The 26,545-nt window shown below is 44.6% G+C and overlaps 1 protein-coding gene across 1 annotated transcript; it reads right to left on the bottom strand.

Annotated features, from left to right (window-relative positions):
• Positions 1 to 9,293: 9,293 nt before the first annotated feature.
• Positions 9,294 to 24,155, bottom strand: POLR2M (RNA polymerase II subunit M). The gene is made up of 4 exons (XM_077263822.1): positions 23,932 to 24,155; positions 21,171 to 21,701; positions 17,545 to 17,755; positions 9,294 to 11,989 (listed from the first exon to the last, which is right to left on the bottom strand). The coding sequence occupies exons 1-4, from the start codon at positions 24,042 to 24,044 to the stop codon at positions 11,852 to 11,854; spliced, it is 993 nt and encodes a 330-aa protein (XP_077119937.1). The 5' UTR covers positions 24,045 to 24,155; the 3' UTR covers positions 9,294 to 11,851.
• Between the last annotated feature and the right edge of the window lie 2,390 nt (positions 24,156 to 26,545).

The following is a 26,545-nucleotide window of genomic DNA, read 5'->3' as shown; positions in this document are numbered from 1 at the left end:
AGCTTACCGTTAATGATGTTTCCAGGAGTCCATCCTGACAGCACCCTGGAGGACGTCCTCCTCCCCTTGCTGGGACAGGAAACACACGAGAGTTCAAAAGGTCCGGTCCCACCCCCAATCCTCAGTGTTGTAACAAGAACCGCCTCAAGGAAATGCAGAAAAATATACTTTAATGGTCAATAGAACATATTACATCATGTACCAGGAACATATTACATACATGTCAGGCTTATATTACATATGCATATCAATATTACCAGGGAAGGAACTACCAGTGCTGTCAGGATGGACTCCTGGAAACATCATTAACGGTAAGCTTAATACCTATTTTCCAGGACGTCCCTCCTGACAGCACCCTGGAGAGTACCAAAGCACTTCCTCAGGGTGGGATTACCGCTTGGAGAACTTTTCTCCCAAACACAGTATGTTGACCAGACAAAACATCAAGTTTATAATGTTTACAAAAGGTATTTGCACTAGCCCATGTTGCGGCCTTACAAATCTGCTCTAGAGAGGCGCCTGCCCTCTCGGCCCAAGAAGTAGCTATCCCTCGAGTAGAGTGTGCGTGGAGACCATTTGGAGGTGGAATTCCCTCCGACTGGTAGGCCTCAGAGATCACAGACGTGATCCAACGAGTGATAGAGGCCTTAGAGGCCTTTTTACCTTTATTCTTACCACCAAACAAAATAAACAAATTTGGATCAATGCGCCATGAGTTGGTGGCTGACAGGTAGTCAAGGACCGCCTGTTTGACATCAAGAGAATGCAGAGCTTTTTCTTTAGAATTAGAAGGGTTACTGCAAAAGGATGGTAACACGATTTCCTGATTCCTATTTTTAAGCGTTCCCACTTTTGGAATAAACGAGGGGTCCAGTTTAAGGATTAAGCTATCATCTCTAATCTGGAGGTACGGATCCCTTGTGCACAGGGCCTGAATTTCCCCCACCCTCTTAGCTGTGGTAATTGCTACTAAGAATGCTGTTTTACGTGTTAGGACTGGGATGGGCATGTTATCAGCTGAGGCGTAATTATCTTTACAGAGGAATCTGAGGACCAAATTAAGGTCCCAAGAAGGCGATAATGGTCTAATGGTGGGGCGCAACCTTTGGGTGGCTCTGATAAATCTAACTATCCACGGGTGAGCCGCTAGGGGATAGTCTAAAAAGGAGCTAAGTGCCGAGATCTGCACTTTCAAGGTGCTTGGTTTAAGCCCTTTGTCAAACCTGGCCTGCAGAAAGTCAAGAATTCTGGGTAAGTCGGGAGTGCCTGCTGCAACCTCAGACCTGCCACCCTCCAGACAGAAACGCCTCCAGATCTTCAAGTAAATTGCCGATGTGACCGGCTTCCTACTGGACTTGCGAGTGGCTATTACTTGGTTCGACAGACCTCTTGCCTTCAGGATGTTCCCTTCAGGATCCAGGCTGAGAGATGTAGCTTCTCTGGGTTCGGGTGATACACTGGACCCTGGTGGATTACATCTGCCCTGAGAGGAAGCTCTACTGGGTTCTCGATTGCCAGGTCCACTAGAAGAGAGATTCAACTCCTTCTTGGCCAGTATGGAACAACCAAAATAACTCGAGCTTGATCCTCCTTGATCTTTCTGAGAACAGCCGGAATTAGAGCCAGAGGAGGGAATGCATATGAGAGGGGTTCCGTCCATTGCTGGCTTAGACCATCTATCCCTTCCGGAAGATCCCGAGGGTTCAGCGAGAAGAATCTTGAGACCTTCGAATTTCTCCTGTTTGCGAAAAGGTCTATACTGGGAGTTCACCAACGAAGACACAAATCCCGGAAGATATCTTGGTTGAGTTCCCACTCTGTTGCAAACACCCTTTTCCTGCTCAAGTAGTCCGCTATGACGTTCTGGGAGCCCTCTAGGTGAATTGCCGAGATGGAAAGGACCGATCTTTCTGCCCAGCGAAATATTCTCCCCGCCAGCTCCTGCAGCGGATGGTGTCTTGAACCTCCTTGGTGCTTCAGAAAGGAAACCGTTGTCACATTGTCGGACAGTATCCTGACATGACAATTCTCCAGAGTGTGACGGTTCCTTCTCAAGGCTTCCCAAACAGCATACAGCTCTTTGAAGTTGGATGAGTTGTGAATGATGTCTGGAGGCCATCTCCCTTGAAAGATCCTGCCTTTTAAATGAGCTCCCCAGCCCCAGGCGCTGGCATCTGTAGTAACTACCACGTAGGGATCGGTAGACCATAGCACTCCGTTTCTTAGCTTCTCTGGGTCTGTCCACCAAAGGAGAGATCTTCGTACTGGATCTGGAAGACTTAAAATACTGTCCAGAGAAGACTGACGACGGTCCCACTTGGAGAGAATTAATCTTTGCAGTGGTCTTGAATGGAACTGTGCCCATCTTACACACGATATGCAAGCCGTCATTAGGCCAAGCACTCTCATGGCCATCCTTATTGAGACTCTGCATTCTAATAGAAGTCTGATCTGAATTTGTATTGCCTCCAGCTTGGACTCGGGTAGTAGAGATATTCTGTTTGCAGAGTCCAGACACACCCCCAGGAAGATCTTTCTGTGTTCCGGAATCAGGTCGGATTTCTGCCAGTTTATGATCCATCCCAATTGTTCCATCACAGAGATAGTTCGGTTCCTGTGATCTGACATAATTTCTGGTGTTCTTGCTACCAAGAGAAAGTCGTCGAGATATGGGACTATTATGATCCCTTGGTTTCTCAGGAAAGCCACAATCTCTGACACCAGCTTTGTAAATACACGAGGTGCTGAGGCAAGCACGAACGGAAGGCACTGAAACTGGTAGTGACAGATCCCGGAAGGCAGAACTACTGCAAACCTCAGAAGCCTCTGAGATAGACGGTGGACAGGGACCTGATAATAGGCACTCTTCAGGTCGAGAGTGCACATCACAGCGTCCTGATCTATGAGGAGGATAGCTGATCGTATTGACTCCATACGGAACCTCTTGTACCTGACCCAGGCATTCAGAGGTTTCAGATTTACTATTGTGCGAGAATCGCCGGATGGTTTTGTTATGGAAAATAGGGAAGAGTAGTGTCCCTGGCCTACTTCTAGTAGTGGTACTGGGACTATGACTTCTGAGGAAAGCATATCCATTAAGTCTATCATCATGGGAGAGTCTCGCATAACCACCGTAGGTACGATGTACCTGTCTGGTGGAGGGGAGTAGAGCTCGATACTGTAGCCTTCTGACACAGTCTGAAGGACCCACTGATTTTGAGTGATTCGACCCCAATTGCTCGCAAAATGACAAAGCCTTCCCCCTATAAGGGTGGAGTCATTGTGTCTTAGATTTAGAGGAGGGGCTGAAGAAGAAACTTCTGTTCTTATTACCCTGGCTACGGGAACCCCTATTAAAACCTCTATTGGACCTTCCCCCTCTGAAGTCGGACTGTCTCCTGAAGGGAAACCCTCTCCGAAAGGACTGAGACTTCTTAGGCTTGTCCTCTGGAAACCCCTTTTTCTTGTCAGAAGCCGACTCTAAGATAGTATCTAGGGAAGGACCAGATACCCTTGCTCCTGAAAAGGGAATTGAACACAATTTTGACTTGGAAGCATTATCGCCAGACCAAGACCTTAGCCAGACCGCCCTTCTAGCCGCATTGGATAATGAACCATTTCTAGCTGAAAATCTGACTGATTCAGACGTCATATCAGACAGAAAAGCCGTGGCAGATCTCATTATAGGGAGAGAATTTAAAATTTCGGACCTCGGGGTCTTATTAGAGAGATGCTCCTCCAATTGACCCATCCAAAGGTACATAGACCGGACTACCGAGGTAGCTGCAATGTTGGTCTTAATTAGAGCCGCGGAAGATTCCCAGGCCCTCTTTAGCAGTATGTCCGCTTTCCGATCCATAGGATCGCGTAAGTTTGATGAGTCCTCGAATGGTATAGCTGTCTTTTTGGCAACCTTTGCCACCGGGACATCTACTTTGGGTATCTCATCCCATAGTTTTACATCCTCCGGCTCGAATGGTAGACGCGCCTTGAAGTCTTTAGACAGTACCAGCCGACGTTCTGCCTCTTTCCACTCTTCGAGTACCATGGCTTTAATATGCTCACTAACTGGGAAGACAGTCTGCCGACGTGACATAACTCCCCCAAACATCAGGTCCTACCTGGATTGTGGCTTAGATGTCTCTTCTATCTGCATTGTGCATCGTACCACCTGCACAAGATCATTCGTATCCTCCGCCTGGAAGAGATATTTCCTTTGGTGGTCCTGGCTCCCTGAAGGAAGCTCACCCTCTTCTTCTGAGACAAAGTCTCCAGAGTCAGACTTGTCCTCGGAGGTAAATTCCAGCTCTTTTAAGTCTCGTTCCCATCTGGCTCTTTTGCGGCTGGGAATGGGGCTGGACTTTTCCACCATGCTAGCCAGAGAAGCCTGGACTTCTTCTCGTATTAGGGACCTCATTTCAGGCAATAAAGCGGGCTGCCCATCTCTCATAACCTTGGATGTGCAATCTGTACATAAGGTTTTCCCATGAGCGTCCGGAAGCTTCACGCTACATATAGGGCATCTACTGGACTTTCCAGAAGCCTTGCCGGACTTCTTAGCTGGACCAGGGGGGACAGCGGGGGTTCCCTTATCCTTAAATGACATAAGATAGGGAAAGTAATGGGGCAGCTGCTCGGGCTTGCAGATAGGGGAGTTTGCGCTATGCGCACTTACCCCCTCCTCGGCTGGCATGCCTTCCAAGATTGCCGAAGTAGCAGGTCCCCGCAGCTCACAGCGCCGAACAGAAGCGCTTCAGCCGCTGTGTGATCCACACTGGCGCGCACACACTTCCCCCGTACATACAGCGTTACCGGAAGTGACGGTAACGGATAACGCGAAACCGGAAGTGACGCGGTCCCTGGGAACTTCCGCCGGAAGACTCCGCGCCCGGCACCACGCCGTCTGGATGCCGATGCGAATCTCAGGAACCGCGTCCACAGCCGAGAGCCTCCCACCGGGAGGAGCGGCTGCTGGTCTTTGGAGCAGAGGGACCCCCCTCTGGAGGGTTTCTGCCCTGAGCCTCTTGACAGGGGGAAGGGTATTGGCAAGCCGCACGATCCCCCTGAGCTCCGGTAAGCTGCGCAGCTTCTCTCGTGCGTCCCTTGCAGGGACAGGAAAAACACTGAGGATTGGGGGTGGGACCGGACCTTTTGAACTCTCGTGTGTTTCCTGTCCCAGCAAGGGGAGGAGGACGTCCTCCAGGGTGCTGTCAGGAGGGACGTCCTGGAAACATCCTTTGCTGCCACTATGTCTCTAACATGCTCACGGATTCGAATCCGTAACTCCCGTGATGTGAGGCCTATATAAATCAAATCACAAGTACATGCTGCATAGTATACAACATAATCTGTACTGCATGAAATGTACTGCGTAATCTCATACTCCCTATTATGATCAGATGAAAAGAAATTAGTTGATCTTATTGTATTCCTACAGGCCAATCACCACAAGGAAAGAAACCCCATCTTTGTTTGCCTTCTCCAAAGGGGTTTCTGGGTTTACTGACATAGTGGCTATATACAAGGATGTCACGGAGGTTCTTACTTCTCCTGGAGGTCATAAGGGGCAATTGGGGTAGAGATTTAGATAAAGTGGGTTCTGTCATCAGGACAGGCCAATGTCGATTCAAAATTTTACACATTGTCTCCCACTGATGATTGTAAGTGGAGACAAAGCGTATTGCCGAATTTTCCTTCTTATTGTATTTTGAAATAAAATACAATAAGAAGGAAAATTCGGCAACCCACTTTATCTAAATCTCTACCCCAATTACCAGTGACGCTTGCGGGAAATGACGTCATTAGGGGATTTCCCCTACCCGCAGCGTCACTGTGAATGTCAGAAGCGGCGTCACTGTGGCGGTGATTCACATGGCGCATGCGTCGATTTCCCTGCCTACTCCGTAACACCACATCTGACGGTAATGAAAGTGATTAAACTGCTCCTATATAACATCGATCGAGCACACATGGAGTCACGGCCCCCCGAGGAAGCCTACGCGAAACGCGAGTTGGGGCTGTCGTCCATTGTTAGGCGTGACCAAACACAGGCTACCATGGGTGAGATTATCTCTTGTGCATTTATACGTATATTTTATTGATTTTTGTTGCACAACAGATTTGTGAGACAGTGTCTTAATAATAATGTCTTGCTTACCTGTATGACTAATTGATTGGGCGTAAAAACCTTTTTTTGTGTTATATGTACATCTTTACTAGTGAATTTTTATACAAGGAGGCCCATTTTAACAATGTTATACTGATGTTGGCAAGATGCTTTGATCTATCCCGTGCCTGTTATTTATATGTGTGGAACCGCACAATGGTTTCTTTTTGGCACCGTGCACCACCTGTCTTATGCCTTTTCTGTGACTTAATGTTTATTATTGTTACCTTAATTTGGTGTAATAAAAATTGATACTTTTTATATATTGGGACTTTTGTACTCTATGGCTCTTGTAGGTTGAAGGTTTGATAGTGTCCGTTTTTTGTTTTTGGTCCAATTACCATCAGTATGACATTTGGCGTCATATGTTTTTTCTGTTTGGTTGATATTGATTAACTCATTTTTACAAGTCCATCTTCAGAGACCTAAGCCATGGCTCTGTAGCTAATCTCCCTGAGCGTGCATGATATTTTGCAACGCAGGATAGTCTAGATAGTGGATAAGCAGCCCCAATGAAGTTTCAAAGAAATTCAAGCTGTCCTGCAGGCCAAGAGTGCATCAATGTCAGCGCGAACTATCCTTCGACATTTCAATAACATTGAACAGTATGGCAGGAGACCCGTGAGAACCCCACTGCTGACACAGAAACATAAAAAAAACTAAACTGCAGTTTGCCAAAATGTATGTAAGCTAAAATCCTTCTGAGAAAGTGGTTAGAGGTCAAACGTGATCAAGATAGAAATTTTTGGTAAAGCACATCATTCTGTTTACAGAAAAACAGAATGAGGGTAACAAACAAAAGAACACAATACCTACAATCTAATAGGGTGGAGGATGAATGAGGTTTCGGTTTTGCTGACTGTGTGTAAGGCATCATGAAATCTGAAGTTTACCAGAGGATTTTGAGTCATAATATAGTGCCCAGTGTCAGAAACTTGAGTTTGCGTCCTAGGTCATGGGTCTTCCTGCAAGACAATGACCCCGAACATACTTCAAGAAGCACCCAGAAATGGAAGGAAGCAAAGCATCGAAGAGTTCTAAAGTGGCCAGCAATGACTCCTGATCTAAATCCTGTTGAACACGTATGGAGAGATCTTAAAATTGCTGTGGAGAGAAGGCGCCCTTCAAATATGAAAGCCCTGGAGCAGTTTGCAATAGAAGAATCCTCCAAAATTCTAGTTGAGAGGTGTAAGAAGTTTGGTGATTGTTATAGGAAGCGATTGATTGCAGTTATTTATTCCAAAGCGTGTGCAAATATTAAGCTGAGGGTGCCGACAACTTTGTCAGGCCCATTTTTGTGGCTTTGCTTGAAATTATGTCCAATTTGACTTTTTTTTTTTCCTCTCAGTTTTTTTGTGTTGTTCAAAACACTCAAATGAAATAAACGTGTGTAATAAAACGTGTAGTTGCAATAATTTTCTGGAAGAAACACTTCATTTTCTGGAACAATTTCAATGGTGCCAACTAGTGATGAACAGGCATGCTCGTGCACATTGGGCACAGTTAAATAATATGTTTGAGTCCCTGCGGATGCATAATTCGCAGTCGTTAGGCAATTCCTGCATGTGTCACGGCTGTTTGTTAGGCAATCCCCGCATGTGTTGCAGCTGTGTAACAGCCACAAAATATGGAGCTGCAGGGACTCAAACATATTTGAGCACACCTGAGATACTCTGATAACACCTGAGCATGCTCGGGTAACACGATATCCAAGCATGCTCGCTCATCACTAGTGCCAACACTTTCTGCCATGACTATTACTTGGATGTGCACTGCTCCATTGTTATATGATGTGCACTGGCTTTATTGCACTTTGTTCATATTTGCTAACACATCAGTTGTACGCCGTACACTTTGCTTTGCCAGCATTCTCTGGCACACGACTTGAAGATTAATGACACACAGCACTCTGCTTGTCACCTCCCCATATATTCAAGCACCCCAGATATTGCAGCCATGGAGGACAACACTTACATTAACCTCTTCACACTGCAGCCCATTTTAGTTTTTTCATTTCCGTTTTTCCTCCCTTTCTTCCCAGAATTGCACCATTTTACTGCATAGTGTACTCGAAAAATGGGGGAAAAATTCCAAGTGCGGTGAAATTGTGACACCCCCCCAATTCTTACGGTGTACATTTTGTGGTAAAAGTGACCACGCAATATGATTCTCCTCATCAATACGATAATGGTGATACCAGACATGTCCAGTTTTTTTTATTTTATCGGTGAAAAAAAAAAATCTTTAGTTTGCAAAAAAAAAAAAAAAAAAAGGTTGGAGTTGTGTCACCATTTTCCAAGACTTGTAACATTTTTATTTTTCATCTGATGGTGCTGTATGATAGCTTATTTTTTTGCAGGGTGAGACGACATTTTTTTAGTACTATTTTGGGATAGATGTGACTTGATCGCTTGTTACAGCATTTTTTGTGGAATTGTAGTGACCAAAATAAAAAAACCATAATCTTGTCGTTCTTGAATTTTTTTATGTTTACCGATCGGATTAATTGTTTTTATATTTTGATAGATCTGACTTTTCTGAACTCGGCGATATCACGTGTATTTTTTTATATCTTTATTTTCACTGGCAAAAAGGGTGGTGATTTGAACTTTTATTTTTTTTCAATTTTTTTTTCTTACACTTTTTTCTTTTTTAAACTTTCCACTTATTTGGTTAGCTTCAAGATGTGATCATCCGATCACTTATGCTATATGCAGCTAAACTTCAGCATCACAGTCTCCTTTGAAGCTATGCCACATGCAATGTTTAAAAAAAAAGCTCTGTAATAGTCACAGGGGTGATCATATGACCTCCGGTTGCTATGACAACCCATCGTCGACCTGTGGTCATGACAAGGGGACATGGGTGCGCCAATAGGCGGAAATATACACACGCTGGTCGGCACGATTGACAGCGGCATTTAACAGGTGAACAATTGCAGGCGGAGGTCTGCTGCACCTGTGATTGTTAGCGGAAAGTCCTGGCTGTAATACTCAGCCTTTACCTGCTGGATATGGGGCGGGCTAGCTGAATGTTGTGAAATGGTTAAGAAAGGTAAACGTTACGGTGCAAACAACCCCTTTATATGAATATTTTATAGCGGTAAAGGACAATACACACATTTCATACAAAATACTTTATTGAAATATACAGCTTGTAAAAATTATTTGAGTCTAAATTTCAAATTAAAACATAAAAAAAAAATATTAGACATCCATGTGAGGCCTGGGAATTTTTGACTAGGAAATAATATATTTGTAAGAATATATGCAATATATCAATAAATAGAACAATAAATCAGTAAACAACGGTGTGGTGTGTGACTGAGGGTACGTTCCCATGTTCAGGATTTGCTGCGGTTTTGACGCTGCATATTTATGCAGCATCAAAAACGCAGCGGCCGGATGTTACAGCATAGTGGATGGATTTCTATAAATCCCATGTTCACTGTGCGTCAATGTGCACCTGCGGATCACCGGAGGAAACTGACATGCGACGCGTCTTTCAGATCCGAGGCATGTTCATTTCTCTTGCGGGTACACATGCGGATTTTCCCCATAGACTTGCATTAATGAGGAAAAGCCGCAAGTGTAAAAACAAATGCGTGTCCGCTTATTTGCACAATAGGTGCGGAAATGGTGTGGACAATCTGCAGCGTCAAAACCGCCGCAGATCCTGAAAGTGGAAACATACCATATAAGTGCACAGAGCATTAACTGCTAAGGCTTTGCGGGGATGGAAAGTTTACTCCAAGATGTGAAGACAACTATGTTATACCAGTTACACAAAAAGTGAATGTATTACTGTGTATGGTGGTTGGCAGGCTGTAAATGCAGGTTAACATAGAAGAGAATCCATATTTTAGACTTCATTGCTTCATATGTGGTAAATAGTTTGCTCGGAGTGATGCTGACAAGCTAAATCTTTAGTGATTCACCCATCTAGTCTGTCAACATGTTGGCTCTAATAGGAAGTGGTGGAAGCTTATCTTGTCCAACAACTGAAGGCAACTTCCACAGGTACTGGTGTTTTTCCTTACTTCCCTCCTAACTAGGAAGTGCCCTACTCTACATATACCTTCAATTGGAAAGTAACAGGAGCCACCATTATGCAGTTTGTATCTCGGATGACATCTGAAGCCCACCAGCCCATATAGCAGGTGGTATCCTACAGGAGCTCCACCCAATTTAGACCCTGCAGGACTAACAATTATTTTAGATATTTTTCACCACAATATTCTCCTAGCAGAATATTCCAACAAAACATAAGGAGGTGTTGGTGGATGGGGTCATTACACTACAGAGTCGCTTTAAGTGGCTTCTAAATATTAACCCCTTCCCGACTAGCCATTTATTTTCCTCTCTTTCTTCCAGGTGCTGTGTCCGATCACTTGTACTAAATACAACAAACACCAGTCTTGTTGGTGTTCATAGAGGAGTGATTTTTGTTTTATACAACAACGGGCTGGCTTCCATAGGAGTAGCGCCATGACAGTCTCAGGAGTTTTCAGCAGTTGCCCGACAGCCATGGCAGCCCATCAGGGTTGATGATGGGCAGTTATAACAGTGCGCCCAGTGGGCTGTAAATGCTGCTGTTATAGACTTCTAGGGGCATCTAACAATTTAACGGCCGGTAAGAGTCAACTGATGGCTGAATAACACAGCCAACATCTGCCGGCAAAGATTCAGCTCAGTACCTGAGCCCACATCAAGCACAGAGAGCCTACGTATGGCACATCATTACATCATGTCCGTAACAGGGTGAAGAAAACGATCAGTTTATGAACCAAAATTACGGGTTTTTAATCAAAATGTGCCATTTACAATGAAAAAAAAAACTTAAAACTACATTTCTCATAATCCTCAAATGTTTCTGCAGCGAAGCCTTCTCCCTCCCAGCCTGCGTGCCACCCACCTCTCCAATTGCAACCTACTGAACACGTATGGCATGCAAGTGGAGTAGGAGGAGGGCAATCCCCAAATAACAGGGCATCAATGTAGTTCTAACAGCAGGGCAGTGGCATAAAGACTGACTGTAATGTCATCACTTAAGGAGACTTTTGCCACAACAGGGCTTGAGCCCCTTTAACTCTGTCTGTGACATTGAGTGTGTAATCAGAAATTTAGTTTCACTGGTTAACACAGACGTAACTTTCCAGAATAAATGACTGACTATGGCAACGTCGCTATATTATTTGTCAAGAAAAGATGGTATCAGGCAGCATAATGGCAGATGAATCGGCTCACCAGTGTAAACTGCTCAGCATTCAAAACCGTCATCATTGTGAAATTAGTGACGTTTGAATGAAAACAAACCTGTTAAATCTTTAATGTAGCAATGTCAGCAGTTGTAAGGTTATACTGGAAAATGGCAGGTACCGATGCGGCTATAGATGCCTATAAAAAGTGGTATCACTAGCTAAGAAGTCCATGTCTCACTAAATGTTATGCCTTAAAGTGGAGTCACCTTTCATTTGTGAAAGCATTTCATTAGGTGGAAATCTCGTATAGAATAACACAGTAGGAAAACAGAAGTAAGCAGTGCATGCATTTGCCCAATCATACCTCCCACAGTGCATTCTTGTACAGGGCATATAGCAATAATGGGTAAGATTACTGTATACAAGGCCGATCAGGGCGATAAATAGATAACTGCACAGTCCATTCTTTGCTTATCACCTGCAGGTTATTCTTCTGTCCCAAATTTGTCTTCGTCTCTGTGATCTCTGTATTTCATGTACGAATCTCCTTCAGGGCTAAAAGGCTTCATTTCAAGGTTCAGCTTCTGGAAAAGTTTTTGTGCTGCAAGCTTAGCTTGTTTTTCCTATGGATATATAAAAAAAATTAAACCTTTTTAGAAAAAAAATCACAGCAAGAACATGGCGTTTATGATATGATATATACAAGGAGGGCTCATGTTCACATATTCCCTACGTGTGCGAGGAAGACCATGCAACAGCTTACAACCTGCTAAAAGACTGTCTGCTAACTGTGCTGCAGTGACTTGGCCAGAGGAAGAACGCAGCAGTCCTGCATGTCATAACGTAGGATCAACATGCATGCAAGTTACACACAAACAGTGGGGGAAATAAGTATTTGATCCCTTGCTGATTTTGTAAGTTTGCCCACTGACAAAGACATGAACAGTCTATAATTTTGGACTCACTGGATTGTAATTTTCTGACACAGTTACCTGCAGCCTAGTTCTGCTGCTCTAGGCGGTCCAAGTTTAATAAGGGGTGACCTGTCATATGCATTGCTATGTACTTACACATAAAACAGGTACAAAATTTTCTAAATGTTGGCAAAAAGACACCGGTTCAGAGAGGTCATACAGAAAAGAGATGTTTTTTTTTCTGGTGAGAGTAATGCCATTAGGTGGCATATAGAAAACGATTTTACATTTTATGTGCCAAATGCACATAAAAGAAAATCAGAACGGATGGAGCCAGAGGAACTGTCAAAACAACAAGAACAAAGGGTATATTCAGAGAACACAGAAGCCATGTTTACTGCATATGTTATGCAAACCATGAACGGTCTTTAGCAATTTACACACGCTGAAGTAACATACATACATACATACATATATACATATATATATATATTATTATATCTTGTTCTGCAAAAAAAAAAAAAAAAAAAACAAGCCCATACTCAACTATATCGATGGGAACATAAAAAATGTTATGGTTCTTTCTTGGAAGAAGAGGGAAAAAATAAAAGCACTAAGGCCATGTTCACACTTTGCGGTTTTTACCGCGGAACCGCGGCGATTTTGATGCTGCGGGTCCGCATCAGTTTCCATAGCGTTTACATTAACATGTAAACCCTATGGAAACCGCAAACCGCTGTGCACATGCTGCGGGAAAAACCGTGCAGAAACGCAGCGGTTTACAACCCGCAGCATGTCACTTCTTTGTGCAGAATCGCTGCGATTCTGCACCCATAGGAATGCATTGAACCGCTTACTTCCCGCATGGGGCTGTGCCCACGTTGCGGGAAGTAAGCGGTTAATGTGCGGGTGGTACCCGGGGTGGAGGAGAGGAGACTCTCCTCCAGGCCCTGGGAACCATATTTGGGTGTTAAAAAAAAGAATTAAAATAAAAAATCATGCTATACTCACCTCTCAGCGCTGCCCGCGGCGTCCGGTCTCAGTTGCTGTGCCGAACAGGACCTGTGGTGAAGTCGCGGTCACATGACCGTGACGTCACGAAGGTCCTTGTCGGCACAGCCGCTTGCAGCGCCGGGGAGATCGCGACGTCAGAGGGTGAGTATAGCCAATTTTTATTATTTTTTACATTACTATTGATGCTGCATATTGCTGCATATGCAGCATCAATAGTACAGGAGTAATCCCGCAGCGGAAACCGCGGAACAAACCGCGATAAATCTGCAGGGATAACCGCAGCGGTTTTGCCCTGCAGATTTTCAATTCCTCTGCGGGATTAACCCGCAGAGGAACCCGCAGCGTGTGAACGTGGCCTAAGAGTATTGTTGCCAACACATCGCTGTTACACAAACAAAACAATCATTTTTTTACACCAGCATGAAAGGTGCGTTTTGCTGACAAACGAACGCCAAGTTCACATAGTGATCTTATTAACACTTATTTGCCAGATTAAAGGCCCTTGTCAAAGAGTCTTAAAGGGAGTCTGTCATAACAAAAAGACTGTTCTTAACAAGCACACAGGCACTGAGTGCACCCTTGGGTTGGCTAAGCAGTTCAGAGGGAAGAAAAACAAGTAGATGGGAAGGTGCAGTGAACTATTTGGCAACACCAAGGGTACACTGATTATATCTGCGCTTGGATAGAACTGTAATTATGTGCTGATGGACTTCCTTTAAGGATCGTGCAGACAAACATATTTTTGGTCCAAATGTGAACCGAGAAAACACTGGATCACACTCTGACCAATGGTATTCAATGGGGCAGTGCACTTGTCAGATTGTTTCCTCGGACCGAGTCTATCCAAGGAAAAAAAATGTTAACATGCACGATTTGCATTTGTAAATCGGACTGCACTCAACCATGCAAATGAATGGGTCCATAAAAAAAACTAAAAAAACACCGCATTCTCATGACAACTGAATGCGGTTCAATTTTCTCAGATTGACAATAGAGAAGATAGAGAAATATTTTGTTCCTACCTTCTTCTCGTATGAGTAAATCGGATCACACTTTGATCAAATTCTCTTCAGTGTGTTTAGCATCACTGTACCGATTTTCTCGGTTGATAGAAAATACGGTCTTGTGACTCTAGACTTAAAGAGACTCACTGTTCAAACCAAGCACAAGCACTCAATGCATCATGGCGTGGCTAACCATTTGACTACACCATTCCACCTGCTTGTTTTCCATCTATCTCCACCTTTCTCTGGCTCTATCAAGCTAGAACTATCAAAGAGATGGAGGGAAAAAAAAAAAAAGAGTAGGTGGGAAGGTGTATATAAATGATTGGCCCAACCATGAAGCATCAAGTTCCTGTACTTGGCATGAACAGTCATTCTGTGCAGACAGAGGCCCTTTAACCCCTTTCTGCCCTCAGACGGAATAGTAAGTCTGAGGGCATAACCCCCGCTTTGATGTGGGCTCCGGCGGTGAGCCCCCATCAAAGCCGGAACATGTCAGCTGTTTTGAACATTCCGCCCGCACCTATTAACTAGTTAAATACCGCTATCAAACTCTGACAACAGCATTTAACAAGCGCTTCCGGCCATCCGGCCAGAAATGCGAGGACCGGTGACCCCCGTCACGTGATCGGGGATTATCGGCGCGTCAGCATGACAACCAGAGATCTCCTAGAGACCGCTATGGGTGTTGATGCCGGATTGCTGTGAACGCCAGCGCGCATAGCAACCCTGTGACATCCCCACCGTCATCATGGGTGATTTCAACATCCCCACTGCTTTTCCCCTCTCCCCATCTGCTTCTCACCTTTTATCTCTGACCTCCTCTTTCAGCCTCTCGCAGCATGCTAACTCTTCAACTCATGAAGACGGAAACTCCCTCGACTTGGTCTTCTCCCGGCTTTGCTCAGTGGATGATTTTACAAATTCCCCTCTCCCACTCTCTGACTACAACCTTCTTTCATTCTCTATCAACAACTACCATCCCGCTCAGGTCACCCCCACTTTCCACACTTATAGAAACATACAGGCCCACTAACACCCAGAAACTTATGAAGAACTTGCAGTCCTCATTGGCCCCTACCTCCTCCCTCTCATGTCCTGATTTTACATTGAAGCATTACAATGAAACCCTGCAAAGTGCCCTGGATGAAATTGCACCTCCTATACATAGAACAACTAAGCAGAGATGGCGACAACCGTGGCACACGCTGCAAACACGTTTCCTGCAACGGTGCTCCAGGTGCGCCGAACGTCTGTGGAGAAAATCTAACCTACCCGAAGATTTCATTCATTATAAGTTTATGCTTAAAAACATACAACTCCGCCCTTCACCTCTCCAAACAAACCTACTTCAATACCCTCATCACCTCACTGTCCAATAACCCTGAACATCTCTGACACTCTTCATTCCCTACTCAACCCAAGAGTGCAGATCCCAACCACGGATCTCTGCTCTGACGATCTGGCCAATTATTTCAAAGAAAAAATTGACCATATCCGACAGGAAATTATTTCCCAATCTTCTCATATCATGCACTACCCTCCCTCCCCCACTGCATCTAGCTCCCTCTTTGACTTTGAACCAGTTACAGAAGAAGTAGTAATCAGGCTCCTTGCATCCTCTCACCCGACCACTTGCACCAGTGACCCCATTCCGTCACATCTCCTCCAGTCCCTTTCCCCTGTTGTCACCTTTCACCTAACAAAAATATTCAACCTCTCTCTCTTCCGGTATCTTTCCCTCCTCATTTAAGCATGCCATTATACATCCATTACTTAAAAAAACCATCCCTCGACTAAAACTGTGCCGCTAACTATAGACCTGTCTCTAATCTTCCCTTCATCTCTAAACTCCTCGAACGCCTGGCCCACTCCCGTGTTATCCGCTATCTCTCAGATAACTCTTCTCGGCACTCTTCAATCTGGTTTCCGCTCTTTACACTCTACTGAAACTATTCTCACTAAAGTCTCTAATGATCTACTAACAGATAAACCTAATGGACACTACTCCATGCTAATTCTCTTGGATTTCTCCACAGCATTCGATACTATGGATCACCAGCTCCTCCTCACTATGCTCAGCTCCATCGGCCTTAAGGACACCGTTCTCTCCTGGTTCTCCTCCTATCTCTCCGACCGCTCTTTCACTGTATCTTTTGCTGGTCCCTCCTCCTCTCATCTTCCCCTTACTGTTGGGGTTCCTCAAGGATCAGTCCTAGGCCCCCTCCTCTTCCCTTTGTATATCAGTAGATTTGGGTTCCAGTACCATCACTATGCTGATGACAATCAATTATACACTTCTGCTCCTGATATCACGCCTGCCTTTTTAGAAAACACCAGTGATTGTCTTACCGCTGTTCCTAACATCATGTCCTCCCTCTATCTGAAACTGAACCTGTCAAAAACTGAACTCCTCGTGTTTTCTCCCTCTACTAACCTACCTTTGCCTGACATTGCCATCTCCGTGTGTGGTTCCACCATTACTCCCAAGCAACATGCCCGCTGCCTTGGGGTCATACTTGATTCCGAGCTTTCATTCACCCCCCACATCAGATCACTGGCTCGCTCTTGTTATCTGCACCTCAAAAACATTTCTAAAATTCAACTTTTTCTTACTTTCGCCTCTGCAAAAACTCTTACTGTTTCTCTTATTCATTCTTGTTTGGACATGGTAAAACCAATTGTGTCGTTCAAAAGTACAACTCTTCCCTAAAAAAAAACAAAAAAAACCCCTCACATGGCCATATTGACAGAAAAATAAAAAAGTTATGGCTCAGGAAGGAGGGGAGCGAAAAACAAAAGCAAAAACGAAAATACCACGGGTCATGGAGTGGTTAAAGGGGGAAAACAGTGACACAAATTATCTTTGATGGAACAAAAGCCATTAAAAATTAGTGCATGAAAATGGTAACACAAAGTTATAACTGAGCCCAACTCTTCTTCATTAGGTAAAAAGTTTACTTGGAATTTAGTAATCTTGATCTTTAAAATCATAGTGTATGCAAAGCAAATTAAAATTTAGCATAAAGACAAAAAAAGCCCATTTTTAATTTGCATTGGCCAGTGTGACCAATACAGGACAAGGCCATGCCACTCACAGGCTGCAATAAAGATACTTCTGCTCCATTATGAGATCTACAAACTCAATGACAAGACCACAGTGGTCACACTGCTGCTTGATTGTCTGCACTAGAATATGCCATCACCTCCACTATTTAGAAGCCTTGATGTCTGGAGAAAACATACCTCATAAATATTTTTCTGTTCTATCTGAAGCGCTAGAGATTCCTCTAGAGGTAGTAACTGGGCTGGAGAGTGATGAAGTGGTGGAAGCCTAGCGGCAGTGATGTCATCCAGATGTTTCCGGTCATGTAGTTTTCTCTGTTCTGCAGACAATGTAAGTGCTTTATCTCCTGGTGATTGATTTGGAGTTGAGCTGTTTGAGTCTGATGGCAATCTAAAAAAATAAATAAATAATGGCTTTGGTTACGAAGATTTTAAAGGTATATCAGAACACTGATTTACAATGCCCAATAAAAATACCTATTCTGACATTCGAAAATTATAATCTGGTAAGTGTCAAGGGCAGTCCCATGTTGGCTTATCAGGGTTATCCGGGCCGGGCCGGGATTACTTTTCTGCAATCAGTCTATATGACTGCAGTTTGTTGACTCCTAATAGTGTGCAATGTGAGTCCGCTCCATTTGTCTGCTGCAGAGGTCATCACTCATTTGTGATTTGTATACTTGAGATCATGTGTCAAACTACTTTTCCTGCTAAAAGCAAAAAGATAATACCAGTGGCACATGACCGCAGGCACTCAAATCGCAAATGAGCAATCATGTGACGACAGCACCAGTAGACAAATAGAGTGGAATCACGTTGCACACAGACACTCGTGTTGACATGGCCCATTATACTTTTCCTCCGATTGTTCCACTCCAGATTTTGGCTTACATATACTGACCAAATACAAAACTTGTGCACAATCTAGCCTGGCTTTGAAAAACCTTTCAAGGGTATGTGCACACAATGTCTAAACTCCAATTCCAAACTAACAAGGTTTTCCTAGTTGAAGTCGAATTCAGGAAATCGCTGGCAGTTATTTTCCTGAAGTGGCTTCGTGGGAACTTTTGCTGCCATTTTTTGTCTTTTTCCTACACTTTCAACTAAAAAAAAAAGTGTGTGATTTCCAAATGAAATCACCTGAGAAATGAACATGTTAATTCTTTCAACCACTTCACAGTTTCCTAACACTGAAGCAGTTAAAAGTATCAAAAGACTGAACAAATCACCAACAATGTTGTTTTTACATTGCTGTGCCTTACATTCATTTATTTTTTTTTTAGGAGGTTTTTGGCTGCTTTCTCAGGAAAAATCACTTCCTCAAGGGGTGCAGAAGAACCCCCAGATGAAGCAATTGAGAGCACATGAAACATGAGTCTAGGGAACTCTGCATGTTACACCTCATTATGGGTAATACTATTCATGTTCAAATAGGTATCTATACTATTAATACATATTTTATGTATGTTATGGTCATTATGCTTTACAATCATACCCACATTACAATGCGATATGCATCTCTATTGTCATCTATGAAACACTGCAAAGTGCCCTGTACGAAGCTGCACCTCCTACACATAAAACAACTTGGCACAGACCGCGTCAACCCTGGCACATGCTGCAAACATGTTTTCTCCAGCGGTGCACCAGGAGCGCCGAATGTCTGCGGAGAAAATTGAATCTGGCTGAAGATTTCATCCATTATAAGTTTATACTAAAAATATACAACTCCACCCTTCACCTCTACAAACAAACCTACTTCAACACCCTCATCATCTCACTATCCCATAACCCTAAAAGGACTGACACTTGACTGACTGTCACTCTCTCCTCAAACAGTACAGGCCCCCACCCCATCGATGAAGATCTGACCAATTATTTCAAAGAAAAAAAAATTACCATATCCGACAGGAAATTTTTTCCCTATAACCTAATGCTATGCAGTCTCCTCCCTTCTGCACTGCATCTTGCTCACTTCCTATGTTTGAACCAGTAACACAAGAGGAAGTGACCAGGCTCCTTGCATCTTCTCACCCTACTACCTGCATCAGTGACACTATTCGCTCACATATCCTCCAGTCCAATTCACCTGCTGTCACCACTGACCTAACTAAAATATTTAATCTCTCCCTCTAATTTGGTATTTTTCCCCTCATCATTTAAACACGCCAGCATACATCAATTACTTAAAAAACAGCCTTTGACCAGAACTGCGCTGCTAACTACAGACCTGTCTCCAATCTTCCCTTCATCTATAAACTCCTGGAAAATTTGATCCACTCCCATCTAACCTGCTATCTCTCAGAAATCTCTCTTCTTGACCCTTTACAATCTGGATTCCGTTCTTTATATTCTACTGAAACTGTCCTACTAACACCTAACTCTAAAGGTCACTGGTCCCTGCTGATTCTCCTGGATCTTTCTGCAGCATATGACACAATGGATCACCAGCTCCTCCTCACTATGCTCTGCTCTATCAGGCTCAAGGACACTGTTCTATCCTGGTTCTCTTCCTATCTCTCTGACTGCGCCTTCACTATCTTTTGCTGGCTCCTCTTCCTCTCCCCTTTCCTTTACTGTCAGGATTCGTCAAGATTCAGTCCTAGGTCCCCCTCCTTTTACACCGCCCCTATTGGACAAACAACCAGTAGATTTGGTTTTCAGTACCATCTCTATGCTGATGACACCCAACTACATACCTCATCTCCTGACATTAACCCTGCATTACTAAAAAAATACCAGTGCTGGTCTTTCCGCTGTCTCTAACATCATGCCCTCCCTGCATCTAAAACTGAATCTGTTAAAAATCTGAACTCCTCATGTTTCCTCCCTCCACTGACCTATGGCTATGACCGTGTGTGGCTTCACCATTACTACCCAGCAACATGCCCGCTGTCTTGGTGTCATCTTTGATTCAGATCTTTCCTTCACTCCCAACATCGGATCACTCGACGCTCATGTCACTTACACCTCAAAAACATATCTAGAATTAGTCCTTTTCTTACCTTTGACTCAGCAAATACGTTTACTGTTGCTCTTATTCATTCTCGTCTGGACTATTGCAACTCTTTACTAAACGTCTCCCTCTTACTAAACCCTTCCCTTTCCAATCCATCCTGAATGCAGCAGCCAGGATCATATTTGTTTCCAACTTCTACACCGACGCCTCTGTACCCGTCTGTCATTGTTCGTTTGTTTACTGTAAGTGATCTGTAATTTGCATGTAACCCCTTCTCATGTACAGCACCTTGGAATCAATGGAATAGTGCTATATAAATAATAATCTGGGTTTGTAGACCTGTGTTCCTTGGCATTAGAGCTGTCTTTTTATGGATCATATACAATAATACACATAATTTTAGCTAAAAACTAATTTTGCCTTTTTTGCTCAAAGTTGCTAAATAGTTACTACTATTGATACGATAGAGGCAGTTTTCATGTTGCATTAGCTTATTCTTAATTTGACTATGTACTTGGTAGATCTTATTTTTTTGAATTTGCAAATTCTAGTAGTGGAGTGAACTGGTGTCTTAGTAACACAAAACTGGTTCTCCTGCATTATAAAATGTCGCTGGCGCCATCACTCTCTGATAAATTTGGGATCCAGCTGCCAGCACCAGGCCAGTACCTAAAATCCCTGCACAGCAATGCTCCCTACAGTTTTAACGGCATTTAAGTAAATGTCTCCCCCCTAGCAATCAGAAAGTGATGGCAAATTCAAAAATAGACTGAAGGTTTTTATTTTAAACCATTTACTTGCCTGGTTACTTATTTTCCAATACTAGGTGTCTCCAAAATGTTCATACCTGTTTGTTCGGAATCTTTCCTTTCTCTGGACTGGGCTCATTGACCTTTTTTCTATAACTTCGACATAATGAGATTTCTGGGCTCCACTTGCACCTAGACAGGAGTTGGTCACCTTCTCCGCACTTTCTTTTATACTAATCATCTTCAGACTATTTGCCAGAGCATCTGCTGAATTTTCATCTGTGTGACAGTCATTATTGCGGGTCTCATCATTGATTATAACAGATGCAAGAGATCTGTGTGTGTCCAGGGCATGTGCCGCCTCGGCATCATTCTCATTAGCAGGCCTGGATGAGTTCTCTTTATCCTGTGGCACAGTCGGGGAAACTCCTGTTACCTTCTCCTTCTGCTCTCGGGAGGATTCAGCGGTCACTTTCATGTTACATTGTTGTTCCTGAAATTGTGACTTAAATGCAGAAAGGAGATCTGCGTTTTTTTTCCATTTATAATATTCAGCAATGGCTGCTCGGACTTTTTCAGCGTAATCTGAAATCTTTTTTCCTCGGTCTGGAAGTTTTGCAATGAATTTCCTGTGAGAGATAAAAAGAGATAAAGTCAAACAAATCCAAGCCTTACAATTGTTATGCAAACCATGAATTAAAACAATTGTGGAAGCCCCAATTTATTAGGGTGCTTGAGAGTGAAAGGTCTCACATACTGTGGATTTCAGACTATTACACTATGGTGACGGGGGATATCTACGGTTAAAATTTGCGCCAACATAATGAGCATAGTGTGGTGTAGAAATCAGCAGTGAATTTGTTCTTCCCTCCAGTTTTTTCCCACTACATGTAATGGTGTTTTTCAAAATCCCGACCACAGCAAATATATCATGACCTGAAAGTTAAGTACCACTTGGGCTAAGAAAAAAAAGCCTATTTTTCAGGTTTGGTTTGAGGAATGCAAACTTAGTGCCAGTGTCTGTATTACTGTCCTGGCATCCACATAGATGTCACCATGATGTGGGTGACTTTCCCATGAGGTAATGGAGCATATCTTCTAATTACTGGTGTGACCACCCCTCAGGAATTTTTCTGATGTTTGCATTGTATTTCTGGCATCGGAAGACACCACATAAGGCCTTGCTCAGATCTAGCTTTTCTTCTTACATACAGTAGGGTATCCACCAGGAAGAATTTCTGATAGACACATTAGAGGGAACCCAGACAAAGAAATATCAGCCGACAGCACCTCAGTCCCAAGTCCAATGACCCAATTGGACATAAAGTGATACAAACAATAGAAAGGAACAGCATCCAGTCCAGGTGATGAAAAAGAAAAAAGCCTTTATACATTGTATCATGGCGGAATAAAGGCTTTTTTCTTTTTCATCGCCTGGACTGGATGCTGTTCCTTTCTATTGTATGCATTATGTTAGAGGGTCCGTCAGCTAATTCATACTGCACAAACTGCGGGCAGCATGAATCAGAGCATGATCGCATGAGTGCAGCCAGGTATACTATATAAATAAAATTATTTTTATGCTTTTCTCTTAAACGCTCCAGTGAGTTCTGCCTGGGTTTCTCCCTTATCGGCAGACCTGTCAATCACCTAGAGCGGTGCGGGGAGGAGCCGGCCAGATCTTCAAGCTATGTTTTCTCTGAAAACCTGAAATGTTTCAGAGAAAAAAACATACCTGGCTGCAATGGTGTTAGCAGGCTCCGCACATAAATGCAGAGATGGCAATGTTTATGGGCTACAACCTGATCGGCTATATGGACTCCGCACCAGCCTAGAAGTGCCCCAGTATGGCATCCGTCACACATTGGCATGTATTGCATTCCATGTAAAGCATGACTCCAGTGGGTATTTGGTGGTTTTTTTTCAAGCGCTGGAGTGGCACTTTAAGGGTAAGTTAACACTTGGCGTTTTTTCAGTAGCTTTTTTTCTGCGGCAAACCCTGATCTCTTTGGCGGGAAAGAAGCTGCAGTCCTATTCCAATAGAATCAGGTTTTACCCCCCAAAAAAATTAAAAAAAAACACAGCAAAACAAGATATCTATGTTTTTTTCACCACCCACTCAAGTAAATGGATGAAAAATGCTAAAAAAAATTTTTAAAAAAAAAAACCACTGAAAGAAATGACACACTCCATTGTGCAAAAAAGAGGCAAAGCACAAAATCCTGATGACAAATAAAAACCCAACGTGGGCACGAGATTTCTGAAATCTCATGGGCTTTGCTGGTACTGTTAAACGCAGCCTGAAATTAGTATAAAAAACATCCAAAAACACACAGCAAAAACGCCCTGTGTGACCGTGGCCCAGAGGTAAGTCCCTTGTCGTATACTCGTCCTCCGAGGTCTTCACTGGCTGTCGGCACCACGTTCCCAGCGGCCATAAGTCAGAAGTTCTGTCACAAGAGCTCAGTGGAAGTCTATGAATGAGGTTCTCATAGACTTGTATTGAAAAGTGACCCCGTCGCGCTCCTGAGCTGCCAGCAGGTCACCTGTCGCCGGAGACTGATGGGAGCGACCTGGAAAGGCGGCTGCAGGTGAGTGTGAGGCAGGGGGCAGGGGGCGTACATGCAAAGCACCACTCAGGGGCAATAAGAAAACATCACTGGTGCGGGGCCTGAAAGAAATGGAAAAGTCCTAAAAGTCTAATAATATATAGGTTTAATAAAGACTATGTCAATCCTGGCACTGCCCGTAGTGACTGGGCCCAGAGCTGGTGCTCCCCACCACACGCCGGGTACAGCCCGCCCCGCCGTACTGCGCCTCTCCCTGCAGCGCTCATTACTAGCTATGGAGGCCTCATACTTGTTACTCAGCAGCTTCTCCTGCCGCTCCAGGATCTCGGCGAGTTCCCCTAAACTCTTCCCGCGCAGCTCCCCCGCGGCCTCGGCCCTGCCTCTATCCACCGGGGCAGACATGCCGGAATATTATCCCAGGGCTTCCAGCCGCGCACGCACATTCTCTGTAGGACCTGCATGACGTCACGGTCACATGACTCTGCCACGCCACGTGACCTTCCGTTTAGGAATAATAGCGCCGGATTTCCGGGGTCTAATATTGGGCGCTTGTGCCTCCACTTACAGGGCGATTAAAAGTGGAGTAATGGGGAGATACAATGGGAGGAACATAGGTATACGTTTTGGGGCTTCATTCCCCCCTGCATTTAAGTGGACACAGCCAAATGTGCAGAGGGTCAGGCTGAAGATAGATCAGACCATGCGCTGCCGAGGGGTGGCGACTATGTGCTCTCTGGGGGTCTGCCATCTCCTAAGGCCTCTTTCACACTAGCGTCGTGCACTACACGTCGCTAGGCGTCGTTTTGCAGAAAAAACGCATCCTGCAAAAGTGCTTGCAGGATGTGTTTTTTCACCATTGACTAACAGCGACGCATTGCCACACGTCGCAACCGTCGTGCGACGGTTGCGCCGTGTTGTGGCGGACCGTCGGCTGCAAAAAACGTTACATGCCGACGGACCGCCATTGCCGACCGCGCATGCGCGGCTGGAACTCTGCCCCCACCTCCCCGCACCTCACAATGGGGCGGCGGATGCGCTGGAAAAATGCATCCGCTGCCCCCGTTGTGCGGCGTATACAACGCTAGCACCGGTACTTCGGCCCGACGCACTGGGACGGGCCGAGTACGACGCTAGTGTGAAAGTAGCCTAAGACTTTTATTAGCGACGCAGTGCAACGCATTGCCACATGTCGCAACCGTCTTGCGTCGTGTTGCGTTGGACCATCGCCACCAAAAAACGTTGCTTGTAACGTTTTTTGGTGCGTCGTCTGCAGCATTTCCGACCGCGCATGCAAAACCTCACCAATGAGATATTAAAGGGAACCTGTCACCCCCCCCCCCCCCCCCAGTCGTTTCAAACTAAAAGAGCCACCATGTGCAGCAGTAATGCTGCATTCTGACAAGGTGGCTCTTTTAGTTCTGGGAGCTGTAACTACAGAAATAATCAGTTTTTTAATTTGTCAGAAATACCTGGTCTTCAGTCAAGGAGGCCGGCGTTTCCCCCCTGCTTCAGACGCCACACTGCTGTCACTCACATCTTGGCGCCGGGCGCCGCCTCCTCACCGCTGTTTTGAAAATAGCCGGCGCCTGCGCTCTTTTCCCCTGCCTGGTGCAGGCGCAGTGAGCGCTGGCCGTCTGTCCTCATATGCATCCCAGCTGACTGCGCCTGCGCGGCCGCCCTGCCTGTGAATCCCAGCCCCGCAATGTGAATAAATCATAAGTCACTACGGGGCTGGGAATCACAGGCAGGGCGGCCGCGCAGGCGCAGTGAGCGCTGGCCGTCTTTCCTCATATGCATCCCAGCTGACTGCGCCTGCGCAGGTTCCCTTTAAGAGTTCCCATCAAACAGCAGATCACATTCATAACCAGCAGCTTTTGTGCTGGCCAAAAGAATTTTTAAGCTGCCACCATGACACGGTAGACTCTTTTGTCCCAACCGTACTCTAACCTGTTAAATATAAATGTATTTTTATGTATTTTTCTTTAAGGGAATGAGTCACATTTTTAAAAATTACTATTAATACCATATACAAGGGACAAATACTGTCACACCATGACCAGACCACATATTACCACCACATAGTCACCAAATAATACCACATACAAGGAACAAATACCGCCACACCATGAGCAGACCACACAGTGACTGACTAGTACAATACTAAAAATTAAAAAAAAACAACACTAAGTGCCATTATACCTTTTATAGTGCCTTTAACCCTCCCACTTCATCATATTCAGTCTCCCTTAACCCCCATGCTTGGTCATGTGCAGTCCCCACCCCCACCCCCCCACTTCACCATTTGCAGTTCCCCCTCCTCCTCTCACCCATGTAATTCATTTTATAAAGAAAAAAGAAACGTTTTGTATACTTACATCACAGACATTCCTCAGCAGCTCTGCTTCCAGCGTCCGATACATGTTGGCGCGTACACGTCGCCGTCACCTGACAGGAAGTACACTGAAGACGTAGGGAGGTTAGACGGCCGTGCACAGCTCTGAGAAAGCTCCCGTGCATGTGCGCCGCAGCACGCACCACTTTAATGCACGCTCGGGCCCGGTGAGCAGATGCGCATAAGCGGGGCCCCGGACCTGCGGGCCCCTCTGTGTACTGCTGCTCACCGGGCCCCACACACCAGTAAGAGCAGTAATGCCCTGATGGCGGTCCTGCTACTGGGCAAGCTTTGAGAGTGACAAAGAAAGTTATTACTGGAAAATCTCTGTGTTTTGAGTTTTTGACTGTTCTATGTGATTAATCTATGTATACATGTACATCATGGTTCGTCAACAGGATGAATTATGTGTTGGATTCAGACACTGCCCTAATTAGAGTATGAGTTTTTACCATTGAAGTTTCTCTCTCAGTCTGTTTCACTAGGAGTTTAGAGCATGGTGCATTGATCA

Source organism: Ranitomeya variabilis, chromosome 5 (genome assembly GCF_051348905.1).
Source record: "Ranitomeya variabilis isolate aRanVar5 chromosome 5, aRanVar5.hap1, whole genome shotgun sequence".
Classification (NCBI taxonomy): Eukaryota; Metazoa; Chordata; class Amphibia; order Anura; family Dendrobatidae; genus Ranitomeya; species Ranitomeya variabilis.
This window is presented reverse-complemented; position numbering and strand designations above follow the sequence as displayed.